Here is a 23,899-nt window from a genome sequence, read left to right on the forward strand (position 1 = left end):
GTGAGAAACAAATGTGATTTTAAATAGTTAGACGTCATATTTACACAGCCACGTCCTCATAAAAGCCTCCACAGGAACAAAAGACCACATCAGGAGAAGCATTTCCTCAGCTGTTGACATACTTGTAAGATCCCATTTTCCGATATGATAAAGTGGCTTTAAAAACTCCAGGCTGGCATTATTGATGTCTAAAGCACTTCAGCAGTATCTGACTCCCTTTACAAATACACACCTGCACGCACACACGCATTAACACACAATTCACTTCCCCTTCCTGGTAGAGTACAGGATGTGTGGATGGAGAACTAAGCAGTTTTTTTTTCCTGCACTGCTGTTGCCAGGAATGCTTTATGGGCCATGTTAATATTGAAGCTCTCCTGCTGGAAGGATTGCCTGATTTAATCAAGCAAGTCACTGCCTTGTAAAGTCATTACACTTTGTGCAATGTCATGCGTTCGGGAGCCACCGGACAGTCCTGTGTTCTGTCCAGGCATTAGAGAAGTAGCCTTGCGAAAGCACGTGTTCCTGACACATCAGCACCTATAAATAGCTGTCACCAACTAACAGAAACACTTTTCTGAAATTAATTAGAGATGCATTTCCCGTAACTGAAACACAGCATGTTGTCATTGTCAACTTGCGCTTCCGGCAGAAATTCAAAAAATTCAAGCCTTGATTCAGTTTTTCACAGAATTTGCACGCGCTGGAAGCTGGAGGGCATGAGATTGCAAAAGACACAAGGAGAGAAGATGAAGAGATTGTGGTGTAGAGAGGGAGGAGTAAGTTGGTATCAGGGTTGAATATCAGAGAAGGAAGAAAAATACAAGTGACCTCGCTGATAAGATCTCCTGCAACTGTGTTACTTTTTTGAGAGGGATAAATGCGCTAAAGGGAAAACTTTAAATCAGCATATAGGTAAAGCAGAAAAGTCACAAAGAGCAGAAGTAACGACGAAAGAAAAGACAAAACATGAGGATGAGTGTTAGAGCTTGAGTAGTAAAGTGAGTGAGAGAGGAGGAGACGGAATGAAGTACTTTCAGAGCAATCCACATGTGCTGAAATAAGCAGAGTCTTACCTGCTCAGAGGTGGTGGTTGCTGGGACGGAGAAGTGAGGAGAGTCAAAGGGTCCCGGGGCGGTCTGGGTGGTAGGGGGGTCTTGGTCTGGCTCGAAGCAGGGCTGGAGGGTGGTCCAGGAGAGGGAAGGAAGGATGGAGTGACAAGGAGCAGGGAGACGGGGAGGCTAAAGGGGGGAGAAGAAACGCTGCTTGCCTCTCCCTCCCTTTCTCTCTCTCTCTTTATCTCTTTTCTCCCTCCAACATACACACTCTGACGCACACACTCGGAGGCAGACTCCAAAACACAGAGTCACTCAGATAACAGGCAGAGAAAGAGTCTTTACATTTACACGCTCCGCCACAGGGAGAGGATGGGGTGAGCTCTCCTCCCACTCTCCTCCAGGCAGCCAATGAGAGGTTGCAGAGAAGAGACCGGGCAACCAATGAAAGAGGCAGCAGCCGGTGCCTTGCCCTAGCCAATAAGTGCAATAGCTCATATCCAGTTGGAATAATTACAATATGGAAGGAGTCATGAAAAGCTTCTCTTTTGAAGGACAGACCAAGCATTGCACTCGAGCCAGTGAGTGTGATTTAGGGCTGCCACAGACATTAGAGTGATTAGATTCTAGGCCACTTGACCCAGCACAATATCAATGCAAGCTTCTCTGCAGACCTGGCACAATCCCTGCAGCCGGACAGAGAAAGAGCCCTTAATCAGCTGGAGTTTGAAATTACTCATGAATGGTCAAAGAAGGAAGGCATGTACAAAGGCAGCAACACTTGCAGGCACATGTTCACATCCACATGGTCTCAAACACCCACATAATCAATTCCCTTGTGCCACAGCTTAGTCGATGGCTCTGGCAAGCACCGAGCTTAATAAATGATCAATGGTGAACTGTCAGGTTGAGGAACGAACAAGTACATCACGATTCAATTCCTCAATCTTTACGGGGAAGTGAAGGAAATACCGGTTCTAATGTTACATCAAAATGGTGCAAAGAAGCAGTGCTTTCTGGGTGTTCTTTTTGTCAGCAACACAGCCCTGTGACTTGCTGAAAGGTAGATTTTCTGAGGGATGGAGGGAATTCTCAGGGGCTGCCAGCTGCGGAGGGATGCAGAGTTTTTTACATACTGCTGTGAAACAGTGTGATGTTCACAAGCTTTAACAATTGGTTGACTTTACTGTGAAAAGAAAAACTCCCTCCAGGTAAATTATCCAGTAATTTCCTCAACTGCTGTTCAGCGTGGCCAGGTGCTAGAGGCAGCATTACCCACGCTGGACAGGTCGGCAGTCTGTCACAGGGTTAACACACATACACACGCACTCAGGCAGAGAGACATGCATAATCATTCAAGCTTTCATACCTGTGGGTACTCCTGTGTTTCCAGTTGAACTAAGCTGCATGTGTTTGTGAGAAGACTCGTGTAAGATGACCAAGGCAGTCGGCCAATAGGTTTCCAGGAAACCTAGAAGTAGAAGTAGAATGTGGTGTATTTTATTAATTTAAGTTACTGAGGTTGTCTTGGCATTAATTTGCATCCAATAATTTGTTAAATTATGTATTATTGGCTGCAGAATAACTGGAGTAAAAAAGTAAATTTTAAATATCCAACTAATGGTTTTGTTGGTTAAAATGTTTTTTAACCATGTAAATCTATATTTATAGCTTTATTCAGTGCAGCTGGTTTATGAAGTGTTTCCTGTTTAATTAACTGAAGGAATAAAATTGAATTGAAAAGGATTTACAAAGTCACATCTTATTTGCCAGTGTGAATTGATATGTTCACTTTTGTGATGGTTGGGGACCATTATATACCAGTAAAACTACAAATGAGGTGGATGCAATAGTGGCTGATTTTATAGAGTTTCATTCTGAAGCATCTTGCCTACTAGGACGCTTAATGATTAATATGTAGATTTTCAGTTATATATACACAGTAATAACCAGTTAATTGTCTAGTTCTTAAGTTAAAACCGTCAGAAAGGTGATACTGTAATTTATACTATGCTTATTATTAAAAACATTGCAGCGCTCTCTTCTATGTAAATTGTGGCCAACACATTAGAAACAACTCTCGAGAGACCAGTGTGTGTAGATGCTGTTGACATTATTCTTTTTTTCGTTCATGAGTTTGCATAACAACACAATAAGTGTGATTCATCACGTCAATGTACCATCGCTATCCATCAGTATGGAACCTGCAGGAGAGCAGTGTGTCAAGCAAAAGGGCCGCAGATTCCAAAGGCAACGCTGTCATTTACAGTAGCATAGTTTTCCAGAATGGGGGTTGATACAAGCACCGTCTGCGTGTGAGTGAGAGAGGAAGAAACATAAAAAATTCATTAGAAGATGGAAGGAGATGTCACATCGAATATGTAGCCAGCTGCACTGATGACCACGGCTGGTGAGCTGTGTGTAGCTGGTGAGGTAGCTGACCTGACCTGGCTGAATTCTAAATTACACAATTACAGACAAATCATGAGCAAGGAGATGCAAACAGATCCAAGATAAATACATTTGCTTTGAGTGATTACTTTGTTGTTAATCATAATGTCTGATAAGCATTTCCTCATTGTTCAGCATTAATAAAGAGAAATGGTATTTCCAAGTAGGTGCTACATGCGGGCTTAGAGTTTTGGCAAGAGCTAAAGAATTGTTTCCTCACTGCTGCTAAGTGACATTTTAATCCTGTCCATAAAACATGCACAAAACCAAAGGCACATATTTATAGCATCAATTATATAAAAAGGCAATAAGCAATGGAAAATCATGGCAATATAGTGAGTGAGTTTTGACCTCTGTAGAAGACTCTGTAAGACTCTTTGACAGGAGATGGCTTTGTCTCGACACTTAATTCTACTTTGCAAAAAAACTCCCAAAGTGAGGAAAGTGAGGGAAGTGATTTCAGCAACATACACGAGTATAAATGGGAGTGGACGTACTGTATGATGAAGTGGTCACAGCCTTCTTCACAATGCCAGGACTATCCACTGTAGATAACATCCTCCTCATCAAATATTTAAAGACATGAGGGGAAAAAAATAGACTTGAATGCCAGAAGAGTCACAGGGGGATTTAAAGACTGGGAGATTGTTACTCATTATCTATCTAAATGTCAGGGAAATGTGAAAGCCGTGCAGTAGCCCTTAAGTACTTAAGACACTACACAAATGTTGCTTAAAGCCTCATTATTGCCCTTTAATTTCATGGGGAAATATGTTGGTTTAGCTCTAATCAGAATGCATTAAAACTGTGATTCTTGAAGACATTTACTGCTGATTTATAGCAGCCTTTCCATGCACACGCGCTCCTGTATATAAACTGATTGTGGACTCACTAGTAAAAAAAAAGGCATATCTTCTCTCAGATGCAGCACATTAGAAGGTCACAAAACAAGTGCCTCTGTAACAACGCCATGCAGGGCTAAGATATTGTTCGATTTAGGTTAATGTGACAGTGAGTCACCAGCGTCGAATAAACACAGCCCAAAGATCTGATAACTGGCTTTTTGCTTCCGCCCCAAACGTAATTCAGTCCCTCAATTTCTGGTTGTCACTTTGTTGTATCATTAGCATCACTGGATCCTTTCACTGTGCTTAGTTATTACTTAGTACCCACTAAATATAGCTTTCCTCGGGCATCCAGCGTGAGGAAAGCCAGCTGTGGGTTGTTACATCCCAACCACCCCCCACCCACTCTAACCTCAGTCAAGGCGACTTAAATGGATAATATGCCACTCAGTGAATTATGTCTTTTCCCGAAGATTTGCTCAACCAAGGACGTTGAGGAATTTGACAGGAGTTATTATGCTAGTTTATTTGCTTCCAAACAGGGACCCTGCTCTCCCACAGTCAATTAATATAAGCCTCATAGCTCTCATAAGGTGGCGGAGCGGGTGGAGATGCTTAAGAGACAGATTTGATGAAACCGAGTGGGAAGTGACTGCATTTACTTTTCAGGGAATGCTCGGTTTTTATCACAGGGTTAGGATTGGATAAATGTGGGCCTCTGTCCCATCAGCTACATTAGATTTTTAAATGACATGCCACTAAAGCCTTCAGGGTGCCTTCAAGCCCCAAATATTTAATACTGGTTTCTAAGATGTGTAACTTTAAAGAGAGCGACCCGTAAAGTTTTTACTAAGAAAATAAGAGTATTCCTTCTGTCTGGTAGTTCAGAGGTCATGCTATGAGAGTAATATTGCACTATTGTTGTGTATGATTTATTTAGCAGAGGTGTCACCAGATCCCCTTTTTATTTTGTTGCAGTCTGATCTGTTTATGGTCATGTAGAATTTCTAATGATATTTTTTTTTTATTTCAGAATACATTACTGTAAGTACTGCTTAAATCCACTGTGCAGTGTAAATAGGATATGTTCGTTATCCATTTGGGGTTGTGTCGTCAAGCTCTCAGACGCTGATTAGAAACACATAAAAAGCATTCTAGCTATGCTGTAGCTTCTCTCAGTCATTTTTTAGGTCCACACTACATTTACATTTACATTTAGTCATTTAGCAGACGCTTTTATCCAAAGCGACTTACAAGTGAGGAACAAGGCAAGCAAACAAAATCTAAGTCTACACTAATATGACTATAACTATTGGATGAAATGCTATTAAATTTAACACTTGTTTTTAGAAATGTTTTATGATTCCTAATGACTTTTCTAGTAGTGACTGTCACTATAGAACTATTGGAACTCAGAGAGTTAAAGGTATTACGTCTACACGTTTGGGCTAGCCTTCGTTCTGTCAGCATCATCAACAACTTAATACAGTCCAACACTGAGCTTTAAAAAAAAACAAAAACTACTATCACACACTACTCCAGCACAAACTATTACAAGTTGATTTTTTGTGATTTCAGGAATGTTAACAGTAAAGTCAATTTAGTTTAGCTCAATGAACGACAAATGAACTAGAGTGGGTACTTACCTCATCATGTCATGGTTTCATTCATATTCATAAAACTCACCAATGTTCTGCAGCATGTCATTATTATTATTATAATTAACTGAGGAGGTGAGTTAAAGTTTGGCATCAGAAACAGTATTATCACTGAGGGGAACCATCACCACTTAACAGGCAGATTGCTCAGAATTGTGCTTTGAAATCTGATTTTAGTGTAACAAATAGTCTTGATATCAAATATGGACACTGACACAGAACCAGCTGTGGTGACAATGGAAAATACTAATTTACGTATGATATGTGTGTATTTTTGGTCAATTATTTTTAGGATTTTTAGTGACAATAAAGCAGCATTGTACAGAAAAGTGTTTTGGGACCTGTGGTGGGCATATTTAGATTTTTGAGTGCTTCCTGTTTTGTATTTACACTTGCTGAAACACAAAACAATATCTGACTGCTGCTGTTCATTGTGTACTCTTGCAGATGTATTTTTACATTATGTTTACTTTATTTTTGTCATTGGGATTTGCTAAAATCAGAATGAAAAAAAGCTAAATCCTTCCTGTCAAGCCACACATTCACGTCATGAACACATTCTCTACAGTTCAATGTTGTTGTAAGGTTAGTTAGGTACCACCTGCCTTCATTTCTGATGTACACTAGAGAAAACACTGACTTTACATCATATTGAGTTATATGTAACATAGAGTAGCTCGACATAAACACTGGTTTTAATATGAAGTTCTGCTGATACAACTTTGTGCATTTTTATTCCAGTTTTTAACTCGCAGAATAAGCACAAGCACAGGCTCCGATTGCTGTGTTTTTACTCTGATTAAAGAACTTATCTTGAAACAGTTATGTCAGCTTGGAAAAACACACAAAAAGACAAAAAAGACATTCTCATAATATGATAAGATAATATGATGGAGCTTGATTATTAAGTGCTTTAAATGTAGTATTTTAAAATTGTAAGAATTTTTAATTCTATTTTGGCTACCTGGAAATACTGCTAAAACAACAAAGTAATCACTCAAAGTCCCCAGTCTGAGCACCTACTAGTGCCCTTTTCAGAGACAAGAAAGCTGGGTACTCTACACTGCTATTTAGGTCGTAAGCCCAAACAACAGTGACAGACTCTTTGAAAAACTCCAATACATAGTGAACTGGGTAGCTAAACGCAAACTCACCCCAGCCCACTGCCTCTCACTGCAACTCCAGAGTAGAAGAGGTCCGACCTCTCTATCTCTAGCTGGTACTGCTCAACTTCCAGCACAAAAGCCAGACAAAGCATGAATGAGTGTTAGTACTAAGTGCCTTGAAGTTCAGGTTTGGGAAGAATTGCCAGGACTGAAATGCAACATGTCAAGGACAAAGAAATGTCACACTGCAGTTCATGAATGATGCATTAGCTCATTACATTATTTCAGAATGCTGGTTTAACCTTGAGTACCTAAAATACACGTGTTAAATTGCATGTTAGGGTGGATCTACTGATGAACCATGTTACTCTATTCAACACTTTCATTTATCTTATGATGGAATCAGCTTTGTATTATTTCTCTAGTTGTGTAAGATGATCACAACTTCTCAGCACTATTTGCACTTGCGTGACTGTTTTATCTGCACATATTAAGATAAATCAAAAACACAAACCTAAAGGTATAGGAAACTTTGTAATAGTGGGCATATCATTTTAAAGTAACCAAAATTAGGCCAACTCTGAATAATTCAAATTAATCTGCTTAATCAAATATTATCTTGAAACGCCTTCAAACTTTAAAGAAGAGATTTAAAGGGATTTCATAAGCCATCACCAGTGACTGGTGACCTAATTCAAGTTCTCTTTTAAAATCCACTTCACTTAAAGACCTACAGCCAATGTATACGTGATTTCTTAGTAATTTCATTTGGACAAATTATGACATGTTTAGGCAAGTTTGTACAAGAGTCCTAATTAGTACTGAGTGCTTCACCGACTTAGCAACACAGTGGAAATCACAAGTTCAACCAAAATGACACCTAATGCACAGCTCTTGACATGGTATGGTGCATACGTATTGTTTTAAAGTGTGTTTAAATGATATCTCCCATTTTTCTTGCCCCAGATAATTTCTTGCTGAGCTGTTGGGGGAGGGATACCTAACACTTCAGGACACCTAACAAATCATTAACAAGCTGAAAAGGTTGAAGTGGAATACAGCAACTGGTAGTGGTGCCGTAGTCGAAATGTGTTCATTCACTTCAGGGTGTTTGATTCTATGGTTCCTGAACCAGTTGGCTTGCAAATGAGAACTAAACCAGTTATGTTAATCAAAAAGGGTGCTGGCTCCAGTGAGTTCCCTGTTTCTTTAATCCAGGTAAGCTGACACAGCTCAGAAAAGGCTGTTCCATCAGTGTTCTTTAAATTGCTCTATGGACCCTTCTCTGTGACCAGTTTGCCTTGGGAGACCCGACCAGGGGCTAACAACGCATCTCCCAGAATCACTGTGAGAAATACAGTACTTTTAAATAACTATAATCTAGATGCATTGATGCGTTCAGTGCAGTATGTGTGTGTGTGTTTTTAGCTCTAATTTCCATTAAAAATCCATTTACCACTATTATAATTGTACTGTTGTATAACACCAACTAATTAGCCTCCATTTGGTTCTGTACATGGACAAAAGGCACGATATGTGGTCAAGTTTCACAAGTAGTTGTTGTGGCCGAGTGGTTAAGGTGATGAACTAGAAATCCATTGGGGTCTCCCCGCGCATGTTTGAATCCTGCCGACAACGTATTGTTTTGGGGACAGCAGTAGCTCAGGGTGAGTGGTTTGATTCCCGGTTCCTTCTGGTTACTTGCTGAGGTGTCCTTGGACAAGACACCAAAACCCCGTAGTAGGGCCAACGTGTACTGTCTGGCAGCTATCCAACCACAATTTCCCCAAGGGGATCAATAAAGTATTCATTTTATTATTATTTGATACTGTCACTACTACTGGGGTCAAATAGGCAACGTTCCTTTCAATAGAACATAAAACTGCTATTCAAGGCTGCTGAGGGAAAATTTATAAAGGTCACAGTGATATTAGAGCTAGATAGTTCCATTTGTTTCAGTAGAGAAAAAAATTAAAAACTCTATGTAGGCTGATGTACAGTATGTCACTTTGCGATTGAAAGACTTTAATTCAGTGCCTGGGAGAAACAGTACAGCACATTGTGTTATAAAAATGGATATCCACAATTTCTGTCAAGGTTTGTCTTTGTAAATCGTATTAATGCTACTGCAAAAACTGTCTCCTTACTATACCGATTGTCTTATCCTTAGCATGCATGGTAGCAATCAGTCTTTTCTTTTTTTTACAAAGTGGTTAAAGAGAAAATTATTTGTGATTCAAAAACCTCAATTTTAGCTAAGACTCTAACTGACAGACTATGAGCTCAATGGTAGAGCTGTTCTGGTTGTGTAATAAGGCACAGTTTCTGAACAGAAGCTCGTTTTAAAAAAATAATTCTGTGCTGGATAGAATATAAATGAGGGTATTTATCATATTTTATTTTTCCAAATGATTTTTTAAACCTTACATAACTTCATTTAAAAATAAATATCTATTATCCTTTTCAAATTTAAAATAGTCCTTAAAGGTTTGTTGTACCCCATCATCACCCATAATTCTAAAATGAAATTGGAAAAAATGTGGAAATGATCAATAGTTCAAATTAAAAAACAAACAAACAAACATGGATATATCATTTTTAAAAACAGCTCAAATGCTAAAACATTGATAACATCAAAAAAGAACACTAACAACAAAACATGTAATATACAGAATAAAAAACAATGGATACAATTTGAGAACGCATTTAGCTTCTCCATTGTTGTTCCACCCCTTGAAGAAAGTATGTGCCAATGCCCCCAAGAAAACAGATCAACACCCCTCGGTTGGATCCATCTCTTTGGCGTTTGTGGAAGGAAGGAGCGGATATTACAAAGCGTCTCTGTCAGGCAAAGAGCCACGGGGCCAGTTCATTGGACGCTGCATGGTCACAAGACGTGTTACCAGGGAATTGACAAACACGTCTGCTTGGACATTAAAACTGTAACTAGGACCCAGAACATAAAAAAAAAACAAAAAAAAAAACAAAAACAAAACGATTGGGCTTTATTTTTTGAAGTGTGACGTGATGGCGTTCTCGATGCAGAGGACAATGTAGGAGCCGGAGCAGCTACTGGAGGTTTGCTGCAGGAGGTGGCCACTCTGTAGTGATGATGCCAGACCAGTCACAGCACGGTCACCTGCTCGCCATGTTTCACAGTAGTGGTCTGTTTGCCTGTGGCCTTTGTTGCTTGATCCATGCCAGACCATTTTCTCTGGCCTGTAGGAAAGCAAAAACAAGCGCAGGGATCAGAATACACTGTGTCTATACCAACACAGGCAGGAAACAAAGACTACTCTTACATAAAAAGCTACATGTACAAACAGAAACTCACCAGGCACTGTCCCTGAGGATATCTCTACCATCAAAGGAGTAGACTGGTACGTTCTCCCTCATTTTGTTTTCATCCGTGAAGAGCGACTCCCAACTACTAAACAACACTTGGTCCTGCAAAGAGAATGTACAGCTTAACTCCAACGTGTTCTATTTCAAGCATCAAAGATCCACAGAATAAAGTCAGTTTATACAAAAGTTAAAAGTAAACTAGCAACCTACAGCAAAGAGAACATAAAAAGACCATCCAACAGTTTTAAATAAACATTTATTAAGTTAAATGAGCACAGTGGGTCTACGTGATGTAGACAGTGAAAGAATCAGCTGCTTCCTCAGCTGCACAATCTCACCTTGAGATTCACGATGGGGACGCTGTCTCTGTCTGACCTACGCACGATGGTGTAGAGGTCCTGAAGTTTGGAGGACAGGAACGCTCGGAATGTCCCCCTCAGGCCCACAGCCCGAGCCTGCTGGAAGCACAGGAAGTCTGCCCCGCGAATTCCTCGCATGTTACCAGTTTGAGGGGCATTCAAGGCGACGAGATGTAGCTGATGGAGACAGGTTAATGTTAAATTAGCAGCCTCTCTTTGACCTGCTCCTTATACATCAACTAAGCTGATTAAATTAAAATAATATTAATTATTATTAATATTAAAATACATTGTTTTCTTAGTGCAGTACTTACACTAAAGTATATTTTAGAAGTAACATTAAAGCTCCCATATTGAGAAGTAAATAATATTTACTGTGTGGTTCAACTCTACTTACTCCTGAATGTGATGTCTCCACGTGGCCTCCAGGCTGTGGCACAGGTGGGCTGGGTCGCTTCGGGGGAGTCACGGGGTGCCTGCTCTCAGTCTGCTGGGTAGGTAATCTTCCATCTGTGTGACCTGTGTGTCTCGGGTCGGGAAACCTGGGATCATACTGTGGGGGATATACGGGGTCCACATGTGGCTGTGGTGGGGGCTCGATGGGTTGTATGACAGAAACACCCTGGGAGTAATGGCCAGCTCCATTGTTGTGGGACTGGTCATGGGACTCGGGGTACAGGATCACAGGGGGAGGCTGGGCTTCTGCTACTTCATTCTCCTTTATGTGAAAAGAGAGATTAAGAAGTGATAAAACAACCAGTGAGTCTAAAGGAAAAACATATCCTGCTGTGTTTTTCTGTTGAGTTCCACTTACCAGGTCTCTGAAGAAGGGATTGTAATCTCCAAGCTAAGAGGGAGGAACAAAGCAAAAAAGTTAATCATTTGATTCCAGCTGTCTTCCTTAAAAGACAGCGTGCGTTTTCTTTCTGTTCACATTGTAACAGTGTGGTTTTTAATCACTTTAGTGAAGAACAGGTAGCTGTACCATGACTTGCCGCACTCCATCGCGCACTCTCAAATATAGATCTGCTTTGTCTATGATGTAGATGAGGCTGCCCTCTGCCTGACGTCTGGCAGTAGCAATCATTGTGTCGTATGACCTCAACACTGTAACCTGTGCAAAACAAAAAAGATTCTGTGTTAAATACATTAAAAATACATGCTTTCTTATCAGGGATTACACTAACACAGAACATATTTTGATAGATGGTGTATCTTAGTTAAAAAGCTCCATCTCTTATATCCATACCAATCAGTTCAGTTGGCCACAAAGATGTAAGTTCATGAAGAAATGGGAGGACTGAACATGTGTTAGAACGTTTTGATGATTAATGAAGGGAATAACAATATAATTTGATAATTCAGGTATTTGACACCAGAGAAGCTTCATGTTTGTGTATTCCCAAATTAGAAGTTAGAAATTTTTGTTGATGTATTTTAGAACAGTTTGCTCTATACTTAAATTTTTACTGCTCTTACTCTTATAAAACAATTCTGAGAATAGTGAGAATAGAAATAAAGGGTTTTAACTTGCGGTTTAATTTTTTTGTAATTTAAAAAAAAAAAATCATGTACAATCTGATAAAAACCTTAAGGAATTGTAGAGAGTTTGGGTCACATGTCAGATTTTAAGGACAAGGCTTATCCAGGGAGAGAATATTGAAAATACTGAAACCAGTGATGACACTTACACCAGAGGAGAGTCCAGGACTTCCAGGTGGGCCAGGAGGACCTGGAGGTCCAGGGACACTGACAGCTTTAAAGGAAAACACAACTGGTTAATGATTTGGCTAGTGAACAGCTCCACTGGACCTACGGTACCTGTACATTAAATAAAAAATTCAAGATATTATGTGCGTGATGTAGAAATATCCACAATATGTGAAGAGACAAAGCTACTTACGGTAATTGGGCCTGTACGCTCCAGGTTGTGAGGGAGGTCCTGGAGGTCCAGGTGGTCCTGGAGGACCTGGACGCCCATCGTAACCAATGCCTGGTGGGCCTTGTGGTCCCTGGGGTCCAGGAGGGCCCATTATGGAGTCTCCTTTAGGACCCTAACATGAAGGAAAAGTCTGATGCTGTATTTACTGCAACAATTAGCAAATCAGCTACTGAGTGACAGACATGCTGTTTTCAGAACTCACTGGTAGGCCTTGTTTGCCAGGAGGCCCCGGTTGACCTTGCACTCCGAAGCGCGGGTCATAATATCCACCACCAGACTCTCCCTTCTCTCCCTTCACACCGGGCTCTCCACGCGCTCCCTTCAGTTCATTCTGTTGTTCAACAGTTCAACAGTGTGATGAGTTTTCTTGTCAGCTTCATTAGTAAGTGGTAAGTAAGAAGTGGTTTAGTGTTTAACTAGTTTACCTTCAATGTGTAAATATCAAAATTAGAGGATGTTCCTGGAAAAACAAAAACCAAAGGTGAGTTCAGAACAATGCACTGGTTTAGGATGTAGGAATAATGGTACTCTGTATTTTTGATGTGGACTGTAGGATTTACCTGGGATTCCTGGAAGTCCTCGCTCCCCTTTTTCTCCTTTAATTGCTAGAGGAAAATAGAAAATGTAACCTTTCAAAGATAGAATTCCACAGGTGTATGTGACAGTGGCGCTGCAGCACTGTTAGCACCATGTTTCACTGCCGGTGATGTCCGTTTTATCAAGTCACTCTTCAAATCTGCTAAGAGTTGACAGCTTAATCTCCTGACAATACAGTGTATATCCCTTTCAGGCTGAGACAGCTGGATCAAACTGAAATTAAGATAAAACTCTTTATCTCTGCAGGCACTTTAAACCCTTTCTAAATCTCTCTTCCTTGACTGGCACATTTACTTATCTCCTTCATTCGGAGCCCTCTCTGTCTTGCAGTATTACATCTGTGCGCTAAGACAACAAACTGTGTGTGTTGGGAAGTCATACCTGGGTAATTCCTTGAAGTTTCATCATAGCGCTATGAACAGAAAGAAAAAAACAGTCAATGAAGAAATTGCCAGCGCCTGCAGAGGAAAAGATGTGTCTATGTTTTATGCTAAACTACTTTCCTCAGCCATCATGGCTTAGCCAACAGAACAAGGAACAGATGATGACTAGTATTCAATTCAGTTTTATTTGTGTAGCGCCAAATCACAAGAGAAGTCATCTCAAGGCACTTTACAGTGTTTAAGGTTTAAGACCTTACAGAGTATAACTGTATTATAGTAGTCTGCTTAAATAATTCATATATGATACGGTTTAGTTCTGAGTCAACAGAGGGTCCTTAAGAGACGAGAGGTTTGTGATAGTACTGATAACACTAACTGGTCCATAGAAACATCTAAAATTCAGTTTGAACTGGAAGGATTGGGATTTGTGTACTCACACTGAAGCGGTCTAAAGGAATGGCTGGCCCGGGGGGTCCAGGTGGTCCGGGTGGTCCTGGTGAGCCAGGGACTCCCTGATGAAAACAAGTTATTGACTATTCATCCCCATAGATACAGAATGACTGATAACATTATGCATCGATGTGAATATTGAAATGTCTGCAGAAGTGTACAGTGTGTATATTCAGTTACAGTCATGACCAAAAATATTGGCACCCTTGCAATTCTGTCAGAAAATGCTTCTCTCAGTGAAATGTTTTTGCATTCACATGCTTATTGATTTTGTTTACACTGCAACAACACAAAAAACAGAGAAGAAAAGTCAAACTTGTTAAAAGTTCACACAGAACTCAAAAATGGACTGGACGAAATGATTGGCAAGCATGTGATGCTCCTGTAATGTGTCTTTAGACACACCTTTGGCAGGTAACAGGTGTGGGCAATGTAGTATTCACACTTGCAACCAATTAAATGGAGAAAGGTTGACTCAACCTTTGTGCTGTGTGTCACACTGAGCATGGAAAAAAAGAAAGAAGTCATCCGTGGATTTGAGAGAAAAAAGTGTGGAAAAACATGGACAATCTCAAAGCTACAAGTTCAACTCCAGAGATCTTTATGTTTCTATGTCCACTGTGTGCAACGTGTGTGCGACGTGGACGGAGGTGCAAATTCCATGAAAAATTACAATGAAGGACTGTTGGAATGGTGGATAAAGATCTCCAATTAACTTCCAAACTAATTCAAGCTGATCTACAGACACAGGGTACAACAGTGTCAGCTCGCATCTGTGGCCATCTCAATGAAAAGGGACACTATGGTAGGAGACCCAGGAGGACACCACTGCTGACACAAAGGCATAAAAAAAGCAAGACTGGAGTTTGCCAAGACGTATGTGACAAAACCGCAATCCTTCTGGGAGAATGTACTGTGGACAGTTTGGTAAAGGACATCATGGCACTGTTGAAAAGAGAAAGAAAGGAGGCCTTCAAAGAAAAGAACACAGTCCCTACAGTCAGACATAGTGGAGGTTCGAGGATGTTTTGATGTTGCTTTGCTGCTTTTGGCACTGGATGCCTCGACTGTGTTGTTGGTATCATGAAATCTGATGATTACCAAAGAATTTTGGGGCGCAATATAGTGGTCAGAAAGCTGCATCTCCACCAGAGGTCATGGGTCTTCCAGCAGGACAATGACACAAAATCACTCAGAGATGATTACAAACAAAGAGCTGGAGTGTTCTGAAATGGGCAGCTATGAGTCCAGATCTGAATCTCAGTGGAGGAATCTCCAAACAGCAGGTGGGAGTAAGGGAACCTTTAAATCTGGTCAGAGGTAGAGATTACAGTATTTATATCATAATTACAGTACAGAGGTGTAAGAAACGCATTCACGGCTACAGGAAGTGATTGATTTCAGTTATTTTTTTCCAAAGGGGGGGCTACCAAATATTAAGTTTAGGGTGCCAATTATTTTGTCCAGTGCATTTTTTTTATTCTGTGTGGAATCTGATTTGACTTTTCTTCTCAGTTTTTTGTATTATTCCAATACAAACAAACAAACAAACAAACACACACACACACACACACACACACACACACACACACACACACACAAACAAACAAAAAACATGAGAACCAAAACATTTGTAACTGCAACAGTTTTCTGAGAGTAGGGTTGCATTTGTTTGACTGAATTGGAAGGGTGGTGGTAGTTTTGGCCATGACTGTAGGGGGCGCTACCAACAGATGAATTCATTTACTGTGAAAAGGTACAGTATATCTATACAATGTCAACATTTATACATAGTATTAAAAATAAAATAAATTTCCCTTGGGGAAATTCTTTGTTGACAGGATTCTGATAAAATATCTGGAAAATCTGTGTTGTACTAAACTAGAAACTTTTCAACTTAAATGAGACTTAAATGAGATGTAATTAGCAAGTGAGCCAATAGGCTACTATAAAAGATATATCAATGACACTCTTAATGGTTAATGGAAGGTTTTCTAAAACAAAATGTTTATTTTTGGGAAATACACTGGATCACAGCTGTCTTCCAGTTCTATCTTGGTCAAGTTGAGCTACCTCTGTCAATCATAACACTTACTGGAAGGCCATAGCCAGCACCTCCTCCAGGCTCTCCTTTCTCACCCTTGTATCCATTAACACCAGGGCGACCCTGATGGGAGAAAGGTGTTTGTTAGCATTTATCTACACTTAAATTAAAACAATGAGGTTAACACTAAAGGAATATACAAAATATCAACAATATGGACAGTGAATGTAGTATTTACACAGTACATAGGGCATCATAGCATTAATATGAAACTATACTAATGCAAGAAATGTAATGCAATGAAAAAGGTACTTACGGGTCTTCCAGGCATGCCGATTTCACCCTTTAATCCAGGAGGTCCATATGGTCCCTACAGCAATAAATAATGACAAGACAATGTGAGCTGGAGAAGAAACTAGAAAAATAAAATGCTTTTTCAGTTGAAAACCATTTTAGTACATTAGCTTTAATATCATATATAGAAATCCTACAAACACTTACAGTTGGGCCAACGGGTCCAGGAGGTCCTCTCTCTCCCTAAATGCGTGGTATAAAAAGCAGTTCAATGATAACCACAGATGTACTGGGCAACTATAACACAGCACACAATAAACTGCTATAAATGCTGTACAGGAAAGGTATACGTATGTTGATGTGTTTACATGTTCACAGTTTGTGTGTGTGTGTTGTGTGTGTGTGTGTGTGTGTGTGTGTGTGTCAAATGCAGTGAGACTCACCTTCAGACCTGTTAATCTTTCCAGATAGAGAGGATTTCCATCAGGTCCAAGGACTAAGCCTGGCTCACCTTTCTCCCCCTGAACACAGCACAGCAGCAAAACAACACACTCAATTACAGAAATGACAAGTGGATTAATTAATATCTGATCAAACCAAATAACCAACAGTGTACCTTTATTCCATAGCCTGGAAGACCAGAATCCCCTCTGTCACCCTTAGGTCCCATAGGACCCTGCAGAATAAAGAAATAAAATGTGACATTTAGAAATTAGCAAGATGTCCACATCACATAGTAGCAGCATGGTCTTGTTCCTCTAGATAGACATGATCAGCCCCCTCAACACTTAGTCACTTACACTTTAGGGACATCAATCTGTGATTGTGAATCAGTTTCACCTGCTTTCGTGAAAATGAAAGTGACAACAGGTGCAATAGAGAAGTAAAAGTCAAGCCCCACAAAGGTGACTGGAGTTACATATAGTGGCCACCATCAAATGTTCTCTTCTTATCCTTCCCTTCCTGGCTGAGGTTTTGTGTTGTGCTAGTGTTCTTGTCACTACTGGAAATGTGGCAGTACCAGAAGAGCACAGAGTAGATCACAGCTTGATTGGCATTTGCCAGAGAACGCCAGAATCAACAGGTCCGCCATATTCACACTAACCACTTGACAGGTGTGAAAGAGTCTGGAGACACCATGGTAAATGTTCTCCTGCGATATCTTTGAGCATGACCAGGTTGGTGGTGGGTCAGTTATGGTCTGGGGAGGCTTATCCCTGGAGGACTGGGTTTGGGCTTCCTCGAGGTGCCTCGTGTGGCCATACTGTGTAAGCAGTTTCTGGATGAATAGGTATTGATGCTAATGACTAGTCCTAACATTTCCCTAGCCTAAATCCAGTTGAGAACCTAGGGGACATTATGGCTCGGGGTGTATACAGGCACGCAGAGGCCACACACTGATTCATATTATGAGTGGCTGTAATGAGACCTGTGTTCAAATTTGACACTTTTTTATATTAATTTAAATAAGAATAATTAATATAAAAATATTTATATAAGGGAAAGACAGGGGGTGGTAAACATCTGCCCCTTTATGTTTTGTTAAAGAAAAAAAAAAATCAATTATATTTTAAAAACGCACAATTAAGTTGTTCAGTGAAAACACAGAAAATCTTGTAGTTGCACTATTGCCAGATAAAATAGTACAAATTAAAACTGCATTCAAGAAAAAGTGGGAATTACAGCTTTAGTAGATGAGCATTCAATAGAGTGTTGTTTAGTAACACTTTTTTACTCTGTAGTTTTTAACAAGAAAGTAAACTATCTCGTTATAATGAGAAAAGTATCAAGTTATAATTTGAAAGTAGTTTGAAATATGCTGTATATGTAGCAGACCTGTCCTGTAAAGGACTGATATGGATACGTGTGAACGTCTTAATGAACTGATTCTTAATTTGTATTACTACAATTCAGCTTTTACTAAACAAAATAGATGGGGTTCTTATTAGCATATATAACTCTGCATTTCTATTGGAGAAAGGTTTAGAAAGGTTACACTAAAAAATTACAGTAAAAACTATCTGATGAAGATCAGACTAAACACACAAACAGACAATTTTTTCTCCTTCAGTGTATCTTCAGTGTATGTAGAGATACTAGACAGTTTTATAATGAAACACGAGATATTACTTACAGGGAATCCAGCTTTACCAGGTAAACCAGGTCCACCCTGAGTAGAAACACATTAACGTTGTTAGTGTGGTGCTTTGTGTTTAGTTGATTTTATAACAATCAAAACTCAGCTGTGTGCTACTTTTTTACACCTAAATGCAAAACCTGCACAGACATTATCAAGAACCACCAGAAAGACTGTTAGACTTGTATGACAGTTGCTTGGTGTTATTTTGATGGTATTACTGTACTTCTACTGTATTATTACCCACCTGAGGTCCAGCACTGCCACTGACACCATCAGACTGTGGTGACACAGAGAGAACAAATAAACGATGTAGAGTATTACTAATTAAAACCTCCCAATGTTTGTTTTCTGTCTTCTTTTACAAACAGCAGTTTCCTTTTTCTGAAGGCTGCTTATTTGCACGTATGCCACTGGATTTGCTTTTAGTTTCTTACGTCGCCAGATGTCTTGTAGATGATTTGTCCGGGTGGTCCAGGTGGGCCTGGTGGACCTGGTCGTCCTGTACCATCTCGACCCGGTTCACCCTAAAACCACAACACAATACCCACGGTACACACACAAGAACACAAGCAGAACTGAAAAATAACAACCAAATCGAAAAAAACATCTTAGAAACAACTGCTCTATAGTGAACATAATGCATAAATCATATATCAGATATTGTTAAAAATGATATTCACCCTCTCTCCTTTGTCACCTCTGTCACCCCTTGGACCCTGTCAAATTAAAATCAAGAACAGGAACAAACTTGTTATTAAACAATAAAAGCACCAGTTCAGTTAAATCATTACATTATTACCTGTTAAATAAGACAAATTAACATTTTTCTTTATGTCCACAAAAAGTGAGCAAGTCCTTATTCTTGTTCAACATTAATAGTGTTTCGTTATGTAATGTAGTGATGTAGTTTTATTAGATTTTAACCAGAGTCGAAACAGACTAAAGGTAAAGTTAAAAAGATTATATAAAATGTCAATTTTTAAGAACCAAACCCCAAATCTTCCATTAATATGCTTTGATCCAGTAAACCATAATGATTGAATTTAAAAGAAATAACCAGTTAAAATATATAACTAGTGTAATGAATCTATATAATATAAAAGTTTTACTTCTGAATTAAAATATATCGACGATATTCAATTTTTTTTTGTGCTGCACCTGTAGAAGCTGAATACGTGAAGTGTCCTTGACACTTATTAGTTACTAGAGTACAATTTCTCTTTTTTTAATGCATATAATGTTGCTTATTTGTTTTTCATTATATATAATACTACATACCCTACATCCCACACTTACAGCTTATTACAATTATTACATGATAGTATAATGTTAAATCTTTTCACATTGTATGATATTCAGAGGGGTGTACTCAGTTGTATTGTACTTAACTACATAAAACATTAGCTAATACAGTTATAAACATAAAATGTTGCCATCCACATTAAAACTGATCAAATATGTTTGCTATATTGACTTATTAATAGTAATCTAATCAGTGTGCACTTAGGAGCTAGGGAACAACTGAGCAATCTCTGTGACAGCTAAACAACCGTAATTGGAGAGTTAAACAAGGACGTAATATAAGCTGTTATAAAGCCTGTTTTGAATTTTTACGAAATAAAAAAACTATTCATGTAGTTTACATGCCAGTATTTTCATTCTAGTATGCTTATTTTGTCCAACTGTGCATAAAATATTCTCCTTTTTTTATTAGAGATGCACGAGAAATGCGTCTCTTACCTGAGCTCCAGGGAAGCCATCCAACCCTGGTTGTCCGTCACTTCCTGCAGGACCTTCACTGCCCTTCTGACCTGGTGTGCCAGGTAATCCAGGTTTACCCTGCAGAGATACGTTCAAGTAACACAAGAGAAAAACAGAAAATGCTGTCAAACAGTTGAACTAGTTTCAGTCTTGTCTGTGATGATTCTATTATTCCATCCATCCATTATCCCTAACCCCTAAACCCTACTCCTCTTAAGGGTCGCAGGAGTGCTGGAGCCCTGCACCTGATGACTGGACAGTCAGTTTATCATGGAGAAGAAGAAGAAGAAACAGCCTTTATTTGTTATTTGTCAAATTTTACAGATGAAATTGGTCCTCTGCATTTAACCCATCCCCCTGGGGGGAAGCAGTGAGCAGCTACCTGCAGCACACAAGGAGCTAGCGTGGAGTGTCTCACTCAAGGACACACCTGGTGCCTGTGACAGGGTTTGAACCTCAAACCTTATGAATCTCAGGCCAATGATCTACACATTGAGCCACCAGGCAGACACACATTCAGACCTTAACCCTTAACATTCAGAGTAACCAATTTAACCCAACTGCATGTCTTTGGACAGTGGGTGTTACTGCTGTATACTAATAATCAAATATTTTTTCATCTCAAGTTTACTTTAAAAAAGGTAGAAAACTGTGTGAGTTGGAAGAGTCAGTTAGCTGGAAAAATCTTTTTTACTCACCGGAAGTCCAGGTACGCCAGGAGGACCCTGAAATCACACATATACCTTCATATCATTTCTATCTTCAGTCTTCATACAACATTCAGAGTCCTTCACAAAAACATTGGCTACACCTATCACCTGTTTACAAGATGTCTAGCTGGTTTTATGGCTGTGGAGAATACTTTGCATCAGAAAACGACAAAATGCAATAAACCAAACCAGAGCCAATATGACTGGATAAACTTTCTTCAGAGCTGATTAATTAAATAATACAAATATGACTGGCCAAAAGTAACATCATCATTTTAATACAGTCAAATTAAAACTGTAATGTGAGTGCTGTCCTTTATGAGTGTGAGATGAGTAGAGGTGATTCAGTCTTATACTGCTTCAATAGTAGTTCTGTTATCAGACACCATCTTAATTCAAGCAAATGGGAAATGCAAATTCTTGTCTTTCATCTGGAAGATGGAAGACACAACTAACTTCAATTTATTGGGAGTAAAACAGCTGCAGTCTTGCACCTGATGTTGTCCTACAAAGTGTCAATGTAACCTATCCACAATCTGAGATCAGAGATTCACTTTGGCTTTTTCTGTGTGGACTCAAACTTTGCCTATAAGGCAAATTGAAGAGATAGTTAAAAAATGTTCAGGGTTTGGTGCCCAGTTCCCCACATAGTACTGACCTGTCTTCCTTCTGGTCCTCTGACACCAGGACGTCCACTGATGAAACCTCCACCAGACCCCTCCATGTCATCCTTGAAACACAAACAAGGTTTAATGAAATAAAACAGTTTTACAGTTTTTTAATTATACTGTACCTTAACTTGACCCCACCCTCATGATTAGTACAGAATCTAACATTCTGCACTAAAAATACAAAACCTGAATCATATTTTGTTGGCTGTCTGACTACTAATCATGATCTGTCAATCTACAGCTGCCTGCATATGCGATATGAGTGGTGAAATGTACAGAGATACACGTTTGTAGATAACCATCACATTTTGTCAGCTCTACCTAAAGGCATCTTCAGCACTTACAAATCCAACACGATAACTTGGTCCAGGAGGTCCAGGAGGCCCAGGTGGCCCGACTGGTCCAATGGGTCCAGGAAGACCAGCCAGTCCAGGCTCTCCTGCGGTTCCCGGTAAACCAGGTTCTCCTCGAGCTCCCTGTAGGGTGATGAGTAAAATCAGTGATGAGAACAGATCGGGAGATTAAAGCATTACAAAGGTTTCATCTTTAGTGAAGTGTGGATTTTTTTAAAGTCCAATGTCAGGCGTCTTGCATGTCCTGCACAATACATCATGTGACATCATGCAGTTTTTACTCATTAGTAGCAATCAGTGTGGACTGCAACCACTGCACACATGGACCAAATTCCCACATCTCCACATGTTAAACCAAACCATAGCCAGCACTCACATTCTACTTGAAGTCTAGTTTTTAGTTAACATTTGCATATACAGTAGTTAGAAGACAAATCCTCTATGATGGCTGACATGTGGGAGCCCAGTTACCTGCAGATGGGAAGGCTTAGGAGAGTAGGAGGAGGATAAGTAGTGAGGCAGCAGATTGGTAAAAAAAGAAAAGTAAGAGCTTGGCTGGAGGAATGAAAGAAATGAAAAAAAGTTTTATGAAGAGTTGAATGAAAATCAAAAAGTAATACCAGTTAACAATTAAACACCATTTGACATCTATGCTACTATACCAATACAAACTGCTGGTACTAACATAACACTTAAATTTATGTATCAGGGGCAAGAATTTTATGGTTTTCTGTATTCATTTGTCGTAAAATGTGATCTGATCTTCATCTAAGTCAAGAGTATTAACAAATATAATGTGCATAAAGTAATAACATAAAATTTTGATCTTTTATATCTTTTTTGAAAACAATCATATAAACCTCATAGTGCTAGTGGAAAAAGTATGTGAACACTTTTGTGGACTTGTTCTGGTGTTTTGGGTCATTATCCTGAGTTTCAGCTGACGTACAGACATTCTCTGATTATGCTGAAGAATTTTTGATACACTTCGTAATTCATCTTCCCCCCAATCACTGCTATCTGGCCAGGCCTTGATGCAACAAAGCAGGCCCAATGTTCTTTTTAGTAAGCAGCAGCTTCCTTCATAGCGTCCTGCCATAGACACCCTGCTAGTTTAATGTTCTACGTACTGTAGACTCATGAAAACAGATGTTAGCCAGTTCCAGTGATGCCTTCAAATCTTTGGCTGTCACTCTGGCTTGTTTCTTTAACTCATTAAAGGGTGTTTGATGTGCTCTTGGGGTCAATTTGACTGGTTTCCCACTGCTTGGTAGATTAGATTAGCAACAATCCCAAAGTGTCTCCATTTGTAGACTAACTGTAGACTGGTGAATTTCTAAAGTCTTTGACATCACTTTGTAACCCTTCTCAGCTTTATGTAAATCAACAATTCTTATTATAGATCCTCTGAAAGCTCCTTTGGGCGAGTTATGGCTCATATAAGCATATTCTTCTTGTGCAGAGCAAACTGAAAACGTTTGAGTGTTTCTTGTCAAAGTAGCTCTAGTCTACACCTCCAAACTAATTTTCTTAAGAAGATTCCAGGTATAGTAGCACCTGACTCCAATTAGCTTTTTTAGTTAAGTGTTCACATAATGTCCACTCGCACAGTTAGGTTTTTATGGTTGTTCTCAATAAAGACATGAAAGATCAGAGTTTTGTTTGTATTAGTATTTCAGGCACAGTATATTTGTCAATACTTTTGACTTAATTTAAGATCAGATCACATTTTATG

At 39.4% G+C, this 23,899-nt stretch overlaps 2 protein-coding genes and 1 non-coding gene across 9 annotated transcripts in view; 1 reads left to right on the plus strand and 2 right to left on the minus strand.

Moving 5' to 3' along the window:
- pcbp3 (poly(rC) binding protein 3) overlaps positions 1 to 1,366 on the minus strand; it is a 49,814-nt gene extending 48,448 nt beyond the window's left edge. For all 5 annotated transcript variants that reach the window (XM_026377082.2, XM_026377080.2, XM_026377078.2 and 2 more), the window contains exon 1: positions 1,077 to 1,366. The gene's annotated coding sequence lies outside the window, so the exon portion shown is untranslated. The remainder of the gene's footprint in view (positions 1 to 1,076) is intronic.
- A 7,305-nt stretch (positions 1,367 to 8,671) lies between these two features.
- On the plus strand, positions 8,672 to 8,753 carry trnas-aga. Its single transcript has one exon. It is a non-coding gene; the product is annotated as a tRNA-Ser (tRNA).
- Positions 8,754 to 9,110: 357 nt separating this feature from the next.
- The window catches only part of col18a1a (collagen type XVIII alpha 1 chain a), a 64,933-nt gene continuing 50,144 nt past the window's right edge, over positions 9,111 to 23,899 (minus strand). For all 3 annotated transcript variants that reach the window (XM_026377137.1, XM_026377136.1, XM_026377135.1), the window contains 26 exons: positions 22,156 to 22,287; positions 21,799 to 21,870; positions 21,129 to 21,155; positions 20,410 to 20,508; positions 19,350 to 19,385; positions 19,104 to 19,193; positions 18,914 to 18,946; positions 18,664 to 18,699; positions 17,146 to 17,205; positions 16,973 to 17,050; positions 16,737 to 16,772; positions 16,552 to 16,605; positions 16,287 to 16,358; positions 14,179 to 14,253; positions 13,740 to 13,770; positions 13,322 to 13,366; positions 13,187 to 13,221; positions 12,964 to 13,092; positions 12,723 to 12,873; positions 12,511 to 12,575; positions 11,805 to 11,933; positions 11,634 to 11,666; positions 11,217 to 11,537; positions 10,799 to 10,996; positions 10,450 to 10,562; positions 9,111 to 10,334 (listed from right to left, as the gene is read on the minus strand). In XM_026377137.1, coding sequence (XP_026232922.1) covers positions 10,121 to 10,334; positions 10,450 to 10,562; positions 10,799 to 10,996; positions 11,217 to 11,537; positions 11,634 to 11,666; positions 11,805 to 11,933; positions 12,511 to 12,575; positions 12,723 to 12,873; positions 12,964 to 13,092; positions 13,187 to 13,221; positions 13,322 to 13,366; positions 13,740 to 13,770; positions 14,179 to 14,253; positions 16,287 to 16,358; positions 16,552 to 16,605; positions 16,737 to 16,772; positions 16,973 to 17,050; positions 17,146 to 17,205; positions 18,664 to 18,699; positions 18,914 to 18,946; positions 19,104 to 19,193; positions 19,350 to 19,385; positions 20,410 to 20,508; positions 21,129 to 21,155; positions 21,799 to 21,870; positions 22,156 to 22,287 — 2,364 coding nt within the window. In that variant the 3' untranslated portion in view covers positions 9,111 to 10,120. The remainder of the gene's footprint in view (positions 10,335 to 10,449; positions 10,563 to 10,798; positions 10,997 to 11,216; positions 11,538 to 11,633; positions 11,667 to 11,804; positions 11,934 to 12,510; positions 12,576 to 12,722; positions 12,874 to 12,963; positions 13,093 to 13,186; positions 13,222 to 13,321; positions 13,367 to 13,739; positions 13,771 to 14,178; positions 14,254 to 16,286; positions 16,359 to 16,551; positions 16,606 to 16,736; positions 16,773 to 16,972; positions 17,051 to 17,145; positions 17,206 to 18,663; positions 18,700 to 18,913; positions 18,947 to 19,103; positions 19,194 to 19,349; positions 19,386 to 20,409; positions 20,509 to 21,128; positions 21,156 to 21,798; positions 21,871 to 22,155; positions 22,288 to 23,899) is intronic.

This window comes from Anabas testudineus, chromosome 21, assembly GCF_900324465.2.
Source record: "Anabas testudineus chromosome 21, fAnaTes1.2, whole genome shotgun sequence".
In the NCBI taxonomy this organism is placed as follows: Eukaryota; Metazoa; Chordata; class Actinopteri; order Anabantiformes; family Anabantidae; genus Anabas; species Anabas testudineus.